At 36.8% G+C, this 11999-nt stretch overlaps 1 protein-coding gene across 5 annotated transcripts in view; it reads left to right on the top strand.

Annotated features, from left to right (window-relative positions):
- The first annotated feature begins 5028 nt into the window (after nucleotides 1-5028).
- LOC133994110 (arrestin red cell) overlaps nucleotides 5029-11999 on the top strand; it is a 41097-nt gene continuing 34126 nt past the window's right edge. For all 5 annotated transcript variants that reach the window (XM_062433309.1, XM_062433308.1, XM_062433307.1 and 2 more), the window contains exon 1: nucleotides 5029-5291. In XM_062433309.1, coding sequence (XP_062289293.1) covers nucleotides 5269-5291 — 23 coding nt within the window. In that variant the 5' untranslated portion in view covers nucleotides 5029-5268. The remainder of the gene's footprint in view (nucleotides 5292-11999) is intronic.

Raw genomic sequence — 11999 nt, 5'->3', positions numbered from 1 at the left:
TCCTAATCTAACACCTCCGACTCCTACACCATCCTAATCTAACACCTCCGACTCCTTCACCATCCTAATCTAACACCTCTGACTCCTACACCATCCTAGTCTAACACCTCCGACTCCTACACCATCCGAATATAACACATCTGACTCCTACACCATCCTAATCTAACACCTCCGACTCCTACACCATCCTAATCTAACACCTCTGACTCCTACACCATCCTAATCTAACACCTCTGACTCCTACACCATCCTAATCTAACACCTCTGACTCCTACACCATCCTAATATAACACCTCCGACTCCTACACCATCCTAATCTAACACCTCTGACTCCTACACCATCCTAATATAACACCTCCGACTCCTACACCATCCTAATATAACACCTCTGACTCCTACACCATCCTAATCTATCACCTCTGACTCCTACACCATCCTAATCTAACACCTCTGACTCCTACACCATCCTAATATAACACCTCTGACTCCTACACCATCCTAATATAACACCTCCGACTCCTACACCATCCTAATCTATCACCTCTGACTCCTACACCATCCTAATATAACACCTCTGACTCCTACACCATCCTAATCTAACACCTCTGACTCCTACACCATCCTAATCTAACACCTCTGACTCCTACACCATCCAATTCTAACACCTCTGACGTTTCATCAGTTTCATGATGAAGCAGAGAAACGACTGATGATTAATTATCAGTAAATCATGTACATTTTCCAATCTGTGGACAGTTTGTTGACTGTTTTATTTTTTTCATTCAGTGAATAAATGTATTTATTTCAGTTTTTAAAGATGCTGGAAACAATAAAATCATAAAGATTCAACCTGTGAACTGAAGCTGTTTAATATTGTTATTATTAATCCTCCTGTTGTTGTTTTCCTGTTAATGATGCAGCATAGACCTTTATAACCAACTTCATTCACTTTAGGAAGAAGGAAAGAAAGGAGGGAAGAAGGTAGGGAGGAAGGAATGAGAGGAAGGAAGGGAAGAAGGGAGGGAGGAAGGAAGACGTAAGGAAAGGAGGGAGGAAGGGAGGAAGAAGGAAGGAAAGGAGGGAGGAAGGAAGACGGAAGGAAAGGAGGGAGGAAGGAAAGGAGGGAGGGAGGAAGAAGGAAATAAATGAGGAAGGGAGGAAGGAAGATGGAAGGAAAGGAGGGAGGAAGGAAGGAAAGGAGGGAGGAAGGAAGATGGAAGGAAAGGAGGGAGGAAGTAAGGAGGTAGGATGGGAGGGAGAAAGGGAAGGGAGGGAGGAAAGAGAGAGAAGGAGGGAGGGAGGAAGGACAGATGGAAGGAAAGAAGGAACAGTCAAAACAGACGGAGTCAATTTGACCCGGGAGGACGACAGGAAGGTTAATGGTTCTTAGATTGGTTTCATAACTTATTAAACGCTACCCAGTCCTGCCTGTTGTCCTGGTTTATAAAAACATAAACAGTTAAAAGCAGAGATGATTATTCTCGTAAATTGATCGTAGTGAGGAAACAAACACGTGATTTTCAGGCACGCTTGAAAAATTATGACACTTTTTTTTGTTTGTTTTTTCACCTCTGAATTATTTGAGTCCACTAATATGATGAGAGGTGTCAGAGCGAAGCTTCAGAAAGCAGAAATAAAGTCAAACTGCTGACGTGTTCGTTATTATCTGCTCAGCGACTCGTTTCACTTCTCTTTTATAAACTTCTGCTCGACCACTTTGAAGGGTTTTGTGGTTTTAACCTCATGAAACGCTCCATGAATCAGCTAACCGGTTATTTTAATACTTTGGTTGGTGTTCGAATGAGAAGCTGACGTGTTTTAGTTACACATTGAACTCCAGAGATTCAATACAGGAAGTTTCACATCCTCTAAATATACTCTGCTTGGAATTATAAGGTCAGTATGAAGTTAAATTATTAGAAAAGAAACCTTATTAATAAATAAAATAATGTTTTTCTGCTGTTTTCACTGTAAAGTTCATCCTCTGTGTTTGTGACCTGCAGGCGTCCGTTAAATACCGGGCTGTGATTGGCTCCTGACTCGTTGTGATGTCATCGACGAGCCAGGGTGTTAAACTGAGATTAAAGGTAACAGATGAGACTCTTCGTGCTCCATGAAGCTCAAACATCCGACAGAACGAGAAGATGGAGACTCAGGGTTCACTCACACTAGGTAATCGTACCGTTTGCCCCTAAAATCCGGATTATTTGTCCAGTGTGAGGTCAAGTGTACCGAGCTTGAGTACGGTTCTCTTCCCTGGTCCGGTACGGTTGGAAGATGTTTGATTAGGCTCGGTACACTTGGTCACGCAGCGCACTAAGGATTCATATTTTACCTGAAAATAAAACATTTTAAATCCCACTTGGTTCGTTCCTTCCTTCCTTCCTTCCTTCATCACTTCCTTCTCTACTTACTTCCTCCCTCCTTACTCCTTTCCTTCCTTCCTTCCTTCCTTCCTTCCTTCCTTCCTTCCTTCCTCCCTCTTTCTTTAATTTTTCTTTTGTTCTTCCCCTCCTTCCATACTTCTTTCCTCACTTCCTTCCTTCCTTCCTTCCTTCCTTCCTTCCTTCCTCCTTTCCTTCATCCCTTCCTTCTCTCCTTACTTCCTTCCTTTTTTCCTCCCTCCCTCCCTCCTTACTCCTTTCCTTCCTTCCTTCCTTCCTTCCTTCCTTCCTTCCTTCCTTCATCACTTCCTTCTCTACTTACTTCCTCCCTCCTTACTCCTTTCCTTCCTTCCTTCCTTCCTCATTCCTTCTTTCCTCACTTCATTCCTTCCTTCCTTCCTTCCTCCTTTCCTTCATCACTTCCTCCCGCATGCGCACTAGGGATTCATATTTCCCCCGAGATAAGACATTTTAAATCCCGTGAAAAGAATCGAATGTTCCAGGAATCCCACCACCAGCTGATCCCTGGTCATTTCACAAGCAACACTAAATGCAACATGGAGACATTATGTATGTATGGGTCCCTATCCGACCATTTGTTGTGTATTATTTTATCATTATTAAAGCAAAAGAACTTAATTTATGTCCATCAACATTATAATGAATAAACTAAAGGCTTAATATTAGTTAGCATCCAGCGTGCTGCGTGGACTTCATTACATCTGCTGCACCGCTGCTAAGTTTATTATCTGTGATTGTGACCTTCATAAAAGTAATATTTTACTGATCTGCATTATATAAACTAACGAAATTCATTAAACTAAGTCTTACTTTAGACAGAGTAAACGATGAAGGGAGGAAGGAAGAAGGAGGGAAGGGAGGAAGGAAGAAGGAGGGAAGGGAGGAAGGAAGAAGGAAAGGAGGGAAGGAAGGAAAGGCGGAAGGAAGGGAGGAAAGGAAAGAAGGGAGGAAGGAAGAAGAAAGGAAAGGATGGAGGCAGGGAGGAAGGAAAGGAGGGAGGAAGGAAGGTGGGAAGGAAGGAAGGAAAGGAGGGAGGGAGGAAGGAAGAAGGAAGGAAAGGAGGGAAGGAAGGAAGGAAAGGAGGGAGGAATGATGACAGAGAGGAAACCTGCCTGCTGCTCTAACAACATGTAAACTGTCCTTTAACGTCTTCGTCTGATTCAATCTGTTAAATTCAGTCCCAGAACGACTCAGATCAGAGTTTTAAACCTAAACTAATAAAAACCATCAGCTGACTCTAAATAAAGCTTCAGGGAAACATTCATTTAATCATAAAGTACGTTTATATATATTTTACTAAATGAGTCTCAGGAAGGAAAGTAGAAATTGTTTACTCAACTTTTACTGTCATTAATTGTTGTTTTATACTTTTACTTTTGATTCTGCAGATTTAGATTGTTAATAAAATATATAAACTTTGATATATTAAAATAAATGAAGATATAAAACCGTATATTTAGTCATAATTAGCTCCACTTTTACTTTATATATATATATATATATATATAATATATATATATATATATATATATATATATATATATATATATTTATTATTATATTACACCCAGAAAGGAACAGAGTACTTACAATGTTCCTCATCTTTCTTTCTTTCTTTCTTTCTTTCTTTCTTTCTTTCTTTCCTCATCGTTCTTTCCTTCATTCTTTCTTTCTGTCTTTCTTTCTTTCTTTCTTTCCTCATCGTTCTTTCTTTCCTTCATTCTTTCTTTCTTTCTTTCTTTCTTTCCTCATCGTTCTTTCTTTCCTTCATTCTTTCTTTCCTTCATTCTTTCTTTCCTCATCTTTCTTTCTTTCTTTCTTTCCTCATCGTTCTTTCTTTCTTTCTTTCTTTCTTTCTTTCCTTCTTTCCTTCATTCTTTCTTTCTTTCCTTCCTTCCTTCATTCATTCTTTCTTTCTTTCTTTCTTTCTTTCTTTCTTTCTTTCTTTCCTCATCGTTGCTGCACACACACACACACACACACACACACACACACACACACACACACACACACACACACACACACACACACACACACACACACACACACACACACACACACACTTCTAATACCTGGAAAACTAAAACTACTTAATCGCTCGTTAAACTCACTAAAGCTGAACTGCAATAAAAAAAGCAAAGTGAAAAACTAAATATAAATAAAAACTAAATCTAAATAAAACTACTGAACCTTTAATAACAATAATAACTCAGCTGTGAACAGGAGGAATAATTACAGCAATAAAAACACTTAATGCTCATTTAAAGCTCCTAAAAACTGTTAATTTAACCCTTTAAACTCTGTAAACACGTCATTTAATGATGCAATTTCATTTTATTTATATAAAGTCTAATAAAACATTATATTTGATCCTTTTTTATTATTTATTTATTTATTTATTTGAACATTTAATCATTTAAATGCTTCGTGTTGTCAGGTTGCTGCTGCTGCTGCTTCTGAGTTGCGCAACGTGATCTGCAGCCGCTGCACACACACACACACACACACACACACACACACACACACACACACACACACACACACACACACACACACACACACACACACACACACACACCAACAACAGATCCTTCCTTTGCGGAAGCCACACAGAGGAGCCGAGGCGGCGCTAAATTAAATTAGCATACTAACTAGTTTTTTTAGCTGATGGACGGATGAACTGAGCAGCTTGGACTAGAAGAAGAAGAAGAAGACTAAACATACACACACACACACACACACACTCACTCACACACACAAACACACACACACACTCATCATTTTCATCCTGCAGTCGAGACACCACCGAGTCCCAGGAGCTCATTTTGTCGGCGACCCTTCCTGCCGTCCGCCTGCCGAGGAGATGGGGGACAAGGCGGGCACCAGGTAAGGACGAGCCGCCCCTGGAGCTCCGGAGCTAACATGCTAGTTAGCATCCAATCTCACGCAGTTTGCTACGCTGGCCCCGGCCCGGTGTTACGCTTCATCTGGTCACCGTGCTATCCGGTGCAGTCCTTATTAAAAAGCCTTTAAGTGTAGTTTAATCTTTTTATAAATGCATAATAAGCTATGTTGTACTTATGGGGTATGTGTGTTAAATCGCATCAGATGGTTAAGTCACCTCTTGTATTGTAATTTAATATGAGAGACACCACATAACACGGCGACCAGATTAACCGTAACACCAAGCAGCAGGGAGACGGAGGCGAAGGGAGCGTTTCTCTGCCTCTATAAGGAGCTTTTGGCTGCTTTATGAGGCAAAACAACACACAGGAGTTGTTGATTGTTTTGTTGGCTTGTGTTTGTGCGTTTTAAAGCCGATGCACTCGGTCCAGGAGGAGGCAGGGTTGCAGGGTTAGCACGGCAGGGTGGGGTTAGCTAATGGACGGGGGAAGACTCTCCTCCACGTCCAGCCTCCATTCACAAATCAGTCAATTCTAACCCTTTGCTTAATTCGCCTATTTCACCTAAAAGCTAAACAATTTAAAGAGTATTAACAGCATATATATAGCATAATGGACTTAATATAAATGCAGCAGCTTTTGTTTTATAGTAAAAATGCGTTATAATGTTGTAGGCAGTAATTCCCACGGTGCTTTTTCCTGCAAAATACGGCCGTAGTGGGCGGTATCGACCCGTGCTATACCTCACTTAAAAGGCGATTATATTGTATTAAATTCCTATTTGGTTGGTTGATATTGATGCCGAATGAAGCAGAAGACTTTAAGGATTCATAATATGTAAAAGAAATGTGGAGATATTTGTTTTATATGATTAAAAATAGAAGAAAAGTGTAAAATCAGCGTTTTTTTAAATTGAGTTTGGTTGATTGTGGGTATGAAGGCTCTGCAGGCTCAATGCTAATAACAAGCTGTAAATGTATTTTAAAGAGTTAAGAGGATTTGAATTGTAATTGACCTAATGATAGTTTAATGTTGATGTAGTTTTAATAGAAGATAAACAATAGAAATGGTTTGTTGTTGGCTGATAATGATGCTTGTTGTCAAATTTAAGCTGCAATTATAGATAAAGCATGATTATAAAGATATATAAGTAAATCATATTATCATAATATTATATGTTAAAGTGGTTTGTTCAGTATGTTGCAGTGTTGTTGGTCTCAGCATAAAGAAATAACATCAAATACAGTTAAATAGAATATAAACAGCTGACAGTTTCTCTTCATGTTGTTGGAAATTCATCAGTTTATCTTGTTTAATTTGGTTTATTTATTCTTTGAGAGCTGAAACTTTGTGTTAAATGTTACCTGCAGGTTGTTAGGAGTTATATTCATATCCTAACATTTAAAAATAAGTAAAAAGAAGTTAAATAAACACATAAACATGATGCTTTGATTGTTCTGGTGTCCAATTTAAGCTTTAATTATCGACAAAAACAATCCAAAAACATCACAGTGAATTGTATTATCATAATAATTGTATTATCTGTGCAGTATTTTGCAGTTTTGTTGAGCTCAGCATAATAAATACACTTAAATACTAACAACAGCTGACTGGAAATGGACAGTTTCTCTTCATATTTTTGTAAATTGATCTTTTTAGAGCTAAAACTTTGTCTTAAATGTAACTTAAAGGTTGTTTTGAGTTAAATTAACATCATTTTAAAAAGCAGAGAAATTAATAAACACATAAACATGAGGATTTAGTTGTTTTATGGGATGTTTTAGTGTCATATTTACTCTGCTGTTATCCATAAAAACATTGCGATGAATCATTTAATCACAATAATAATGTTTCTTTAAATCCTGCAACAGTTTCTGCAGGTGTTGTTGGACTCAGCATAAAGAAATAACATCAAATACAGTTAAAAACATTAAAATAGATGATTTATAATGACAGTTTCGCTTCATATTTTGGATATTGATCCATTTTTCTTGCTCAGATTGGGTCGTTTGATCTCTGCAGAGCTAAAACTTTGTCCTAAATGTTACTTAAAGGTTGTTTTATAGTTAAATTCATGAATAAATAAACACAGAACATGAATGCAGAAGAGCTGGATTGATATTATCATGATTTTACCATATTGACACGTTGTTTTAAAAAGCTTCTTCTTCTTCTTTGGTGTTTGTTGTTGTTCTGGTCGGTTATCTGCTTCCTGCTGCGTGTTGTTGTGTTTTTATTATTATTTATTATTTAATCTGCAGATTGTGATTCAGAGTTAAAGATTCAACAGTGTAAATGTTGAGAGGTGTGAAGATGTTTCCCTTCCTCACCTGTTGGTTTCAGCTCAGGTTTAATAATGATAAAGCGATGATGATGAAGGTGATGATGATGGTTTTAAAGTGCTGACTCCTCCAGCTTTAATCTGCGGGTGTTTACAGCCCTGCATGATGAAGGTTTTACAGCTTTATATATAAACACAGAAGCTTCTTTAGTTTGTGCTGATTTGACTCAACGTAAAACAACCTGAACACATTTCCTCTTTTTTAGTTTACTCGTGATTGGCTGTTTGGATCTTCATGTTTTTACTGTAGATTTAACATTAAATACTCTTCAGACCTGTTTGGCTGTAAAAACACCTTAAATGTCACTTTTATTATATATATAAACCTTTTATTACACTGGAATTTGAAGATTTTCCTTTAAAAAATGAAAATATTTAAAAATGCATTATAAAAAGTTTGTAAATTTGACCCATTTTGACATTTAACAGCTTATAAAAACACCTCAAATGTCTTTTATTCTAAAATTTGACAACTTTTCTTTAAGTAGCCCCAAAATAAAATGTTATATTTAGTATTTCTGCTCCAGATGTTTGTCCATTGAGGCTGTTCTGGGTCAGATTATCTCTGTATCTATTGACATGTGTTTTAGTGAAATGAAAAGTTAATAGTTTTAATAAGATAGTAGTTATGAGGATGTATTTTTATGATGTAGCAGTGAAGACTGATGGCTCTAATGGTTATACAATAAACCCCACAGCTCCATAAAGCTCTGCTCATTTTACCTTTACATTAAATAACATTTAACCACCAAAAAGAGATGAAAACACGACTATAAGAGACACAAAAAGCCTAAAAACTACCAAAAACAGACATAAAAAGACTAATAAGAGACTTAAATTGACTAAAGGAACTCAAAAACTACCAAAAAGAGATGAAATAAAGTGTAAAAACAACCTACAGTTAGTTTGAGTGACAGCTGCCATCTAGTTACCATGGTAACTATGAGATGGAGAGACTAAAGAGACTCAGAACTACCAATAAAATAACATTTCCATCATTATTACCCATTTAACCACCAAAAAGAGACATAAACATTTCTAATAAGAGACTTAAATTGACTAAAGAAACCTAAAAACTACCAAAAAGAGATGAAAAAAGGACTGAAAGAGACAAAAAACCCTAAAAAACAACATAAAAAATACTATAAAGAGGCTTAAAAGGACCAAAAACAACCTACAGTTAGTTTGAGTGACAGCTGCCATCTAGTTACCATGGTAACTATGAGATAAATTGACTTTAAGAAACTCAGAACTACCAATAAAATAACATTTCCATCATTATAGCTATGTTATATTTTCATGTCTGAGGTAAAATAGGACATGATATTGTGTGATAGGAGATGTTTAGTGGTGGAAAAGCTAATAAATACACTCTCTCTGCTCTCTGACACATGAATCAAGGTTTAATCATATTTATTGATCAGTCAGATCCACTATTGATGCTTTCTAAACACATCTGGGCTTCATAGTTTGGTAGAGATGCTTTTAATGAAGGTAGAATATGAAACAGTATGTGAGGGTTAAATCAAACAGCCGGCTGCCTCCTCTTTCCACACACTGCTCCCAGTTTTACTTCCTGTTAGGAAACAGGTGGGAAAACTGGGCGGAGGGAGGGAAGCGAGCAGGAGGAAAGACCAACGTCAGCGCGTGGAAGAAAACAGCTGATATCAGTCCGATCAGCTGATGATAACAGACGGCCGAGTCGTTGCGTCACCGAGCGGATCGGAAAGTTTAAATTTACTTCTTTTGTTTTTTTGACTTGAGCTCCGATAAATCTCTCCGCTGGGTTTTATCTGACTGATGTAATGAATATTTTTATTTTAAACAATAGTTTGTGGTGAGAAACTTTTCCTGTGACGCGTCAGCAGGATGTAAAGTTTCTATTTTCATCCAAAAACAAAATGTGAAAATGACCCAAAACCTCAAGATCAGATCAGATCCGTTATTCGTCTCACTGAGGGAAGTTTACAGCGTTACAGCAGAAAAGTGGACATTAAAATAGAATAAAGAACAATAAATAAGAACAATAGTAGTAAAACATATATAGTAACATTATGTACGAGAGTAATAATGGTGTTTTAATTATGTTTGAGTTTGATCTTACTGCACAGATTTTATAGTATAAAAAACAACAACATATAAACATATATATGTATATATATATGTTTATATAGCACAGTTGAAATGAAGCAACAGTTTACTCAAAACACTGATATTGCTCATGTGAATAAACATTAAACCAAATATTAATCTGAGCCGTATCACACCGTCCACGATAATACCGGTATACATTTTTACGAGATAAAATAGTATCATCACGATATCAACTTTGGTCCTTCACTCAGCTGCACCTGCACAGTGTCTCATGTCGCCACGGCAACGTACTGCGCCACATGTCGCCACGGCAACGTACTGCGCCACATGTCGCCATGGCAACGTACTGCGGTCTATGTAAAAAGACTTCACACAGCGTCTCTGTCGCCACGGCAACGTACTGCGCCACATGTCGCCATGGCAACATACTGCGGTCTATGTAAAAAGACGTCACGCAGCGTCTCTGTCGCCACGGCAACGTACTGCGTCACATGTCGCCATGGCAACGTGCTGCTGTCTATGTAAAAAGACTTCACACAGCGTCTCGTGTCGCCATGGCAACGTCGAGGTGGCTTCACGTTTAACGTCAGTCCCTCGTTCAACTCAATTCACCACAAGCCATGGACGTTAGATGTTACCATGGTAACGCTGATTAACAAGTGCTGTTAAGAGATACGACTCTGACTTCTGATGCTACGGAGGTTCAGATGTGACTATTTAATGTTTGCTGATGAACTGATGAAGACTTCAGGATTGTTTTATGTTGTTTTTTGACTGAAATGAACTCAGAGGCTGTTTTACTTTAGTTTAGCTAAATATTCTCTGTCGTTGTTTGAGATTAAACTAAAACTAAAGAGATAATATCAGAGTGAATATTAGATTAGTATTATTATTCAAACATGTTGAATTCTTCATATTCTATCAAACGTTCACCTGGAACATAAAAAAGTGATTGTTAATGTCCTTCAATCAAACATGTATTAATGACTGATGGGGGATTAATAGTGTAGCGGCTACTGTAACTATGAGTCAGACATGAACAGGATGTAAAGGGTTAATAAAACCTGCTGGTGTTAAACAGTTAGAATAATAAATAAACTAAAAATGACTCTACAGTTTAAATCTTGCCGAGCGAGTCGCTGATTAAACAGTGTTCAGTTTGTGCAGCTTTAATAATATTTAATAAAACATATTAACTGTTTATTTAACACTAACCTGTCTGATGGTTTCTGGCCTGAAGACTCAAGTTTAACTCTGAGGCGACTTTTAAAGGACAAAACAACCAAAATAAACCTTTTAAAACACAAACAGACTGAAGATGTGTTTCAGCTCAAACCAGACGAGCTACATGAAGGATTATTATAACTGTTGTTAACTGGCTCTGATCAATCAATCAATTAATTAATCTAACTTTATATATACAGCAGCTTTCATTCAGGTCAAAGTGCTTCACAGCTGATAATAAAACAGAACGTGACGACACAAAGAAAAAGGAATAAAAATAAACAACAGACAAAATAATTATGACTAAAAATGTAATAAAAATGATTTAAGATCTATAATAATAATCCAAAATAAAATAAATAGGAGAAAAAGTTTATTAAAAGAGTAAAAACTAAGTTAAATAATATTGAAATGACAAATAAAATCAATAAGTAGATAAAATATAGAATGATAATAATATAAAGCAAAACACAATTTTAAAACATCAAATAAAATAAAAATAAAAAGTGATAAGTGATGAAAATGTTACAAAAAAAAGATTTAAGATGTGTAAAAAAAAAAAAAAAAGCTAAAATAAAACAACAGAAAATTAAATACAATAAGACGTTTTATTAAAAGTTAGAGTAAAAATTGGGTTAAAGATTTAAAAGAAACAAGAATAACAATCGACAAGAAGGTGAACATATATGATAATAAAATAAAAAAGTAAGAGCAGACTGAGGAGTGTTTCAGAGGCCGAGCTGCTGGCAGGAAGAGGAAACATTAATAAAGTGTTTTTATGTGTCACAGAGTGAAGTTCACCTGCTCTGTTAATAAATAGCTGCGTTGTTGTTTTTAGGTCGAGTTGCTGCTGAAACGCTTAAATCAGCACAAAACCTGTCCTGCTGAACTCTGACTGACAGGAACTGTAGATTCAGTGAACCAGATATTATTATTATCACAGGTCAGAATATCACTTAAATCCTCTTAGTGCTGAAATATAGTTAATTAACAGAGTGAACATCAGTCTGTATGTTTGCGTTGCTGTTTAAA

This window comes from Scomber scombrus, chromosome 14 (assembly GCF_963691925.1).
Source record: "Scomber scombrus chromosome 14, fScoSco1.1, whole genome shotgun sequence".
Lineage (NCBI taxonomy): Eukaryota > Metazoa > Chordata > Actinopteri > Scombriformes > Scombridae > Scomber > Scomber scombrus.
This window is presented reverse-complemented; position numbering and strand designations above follow the sequence as displayed.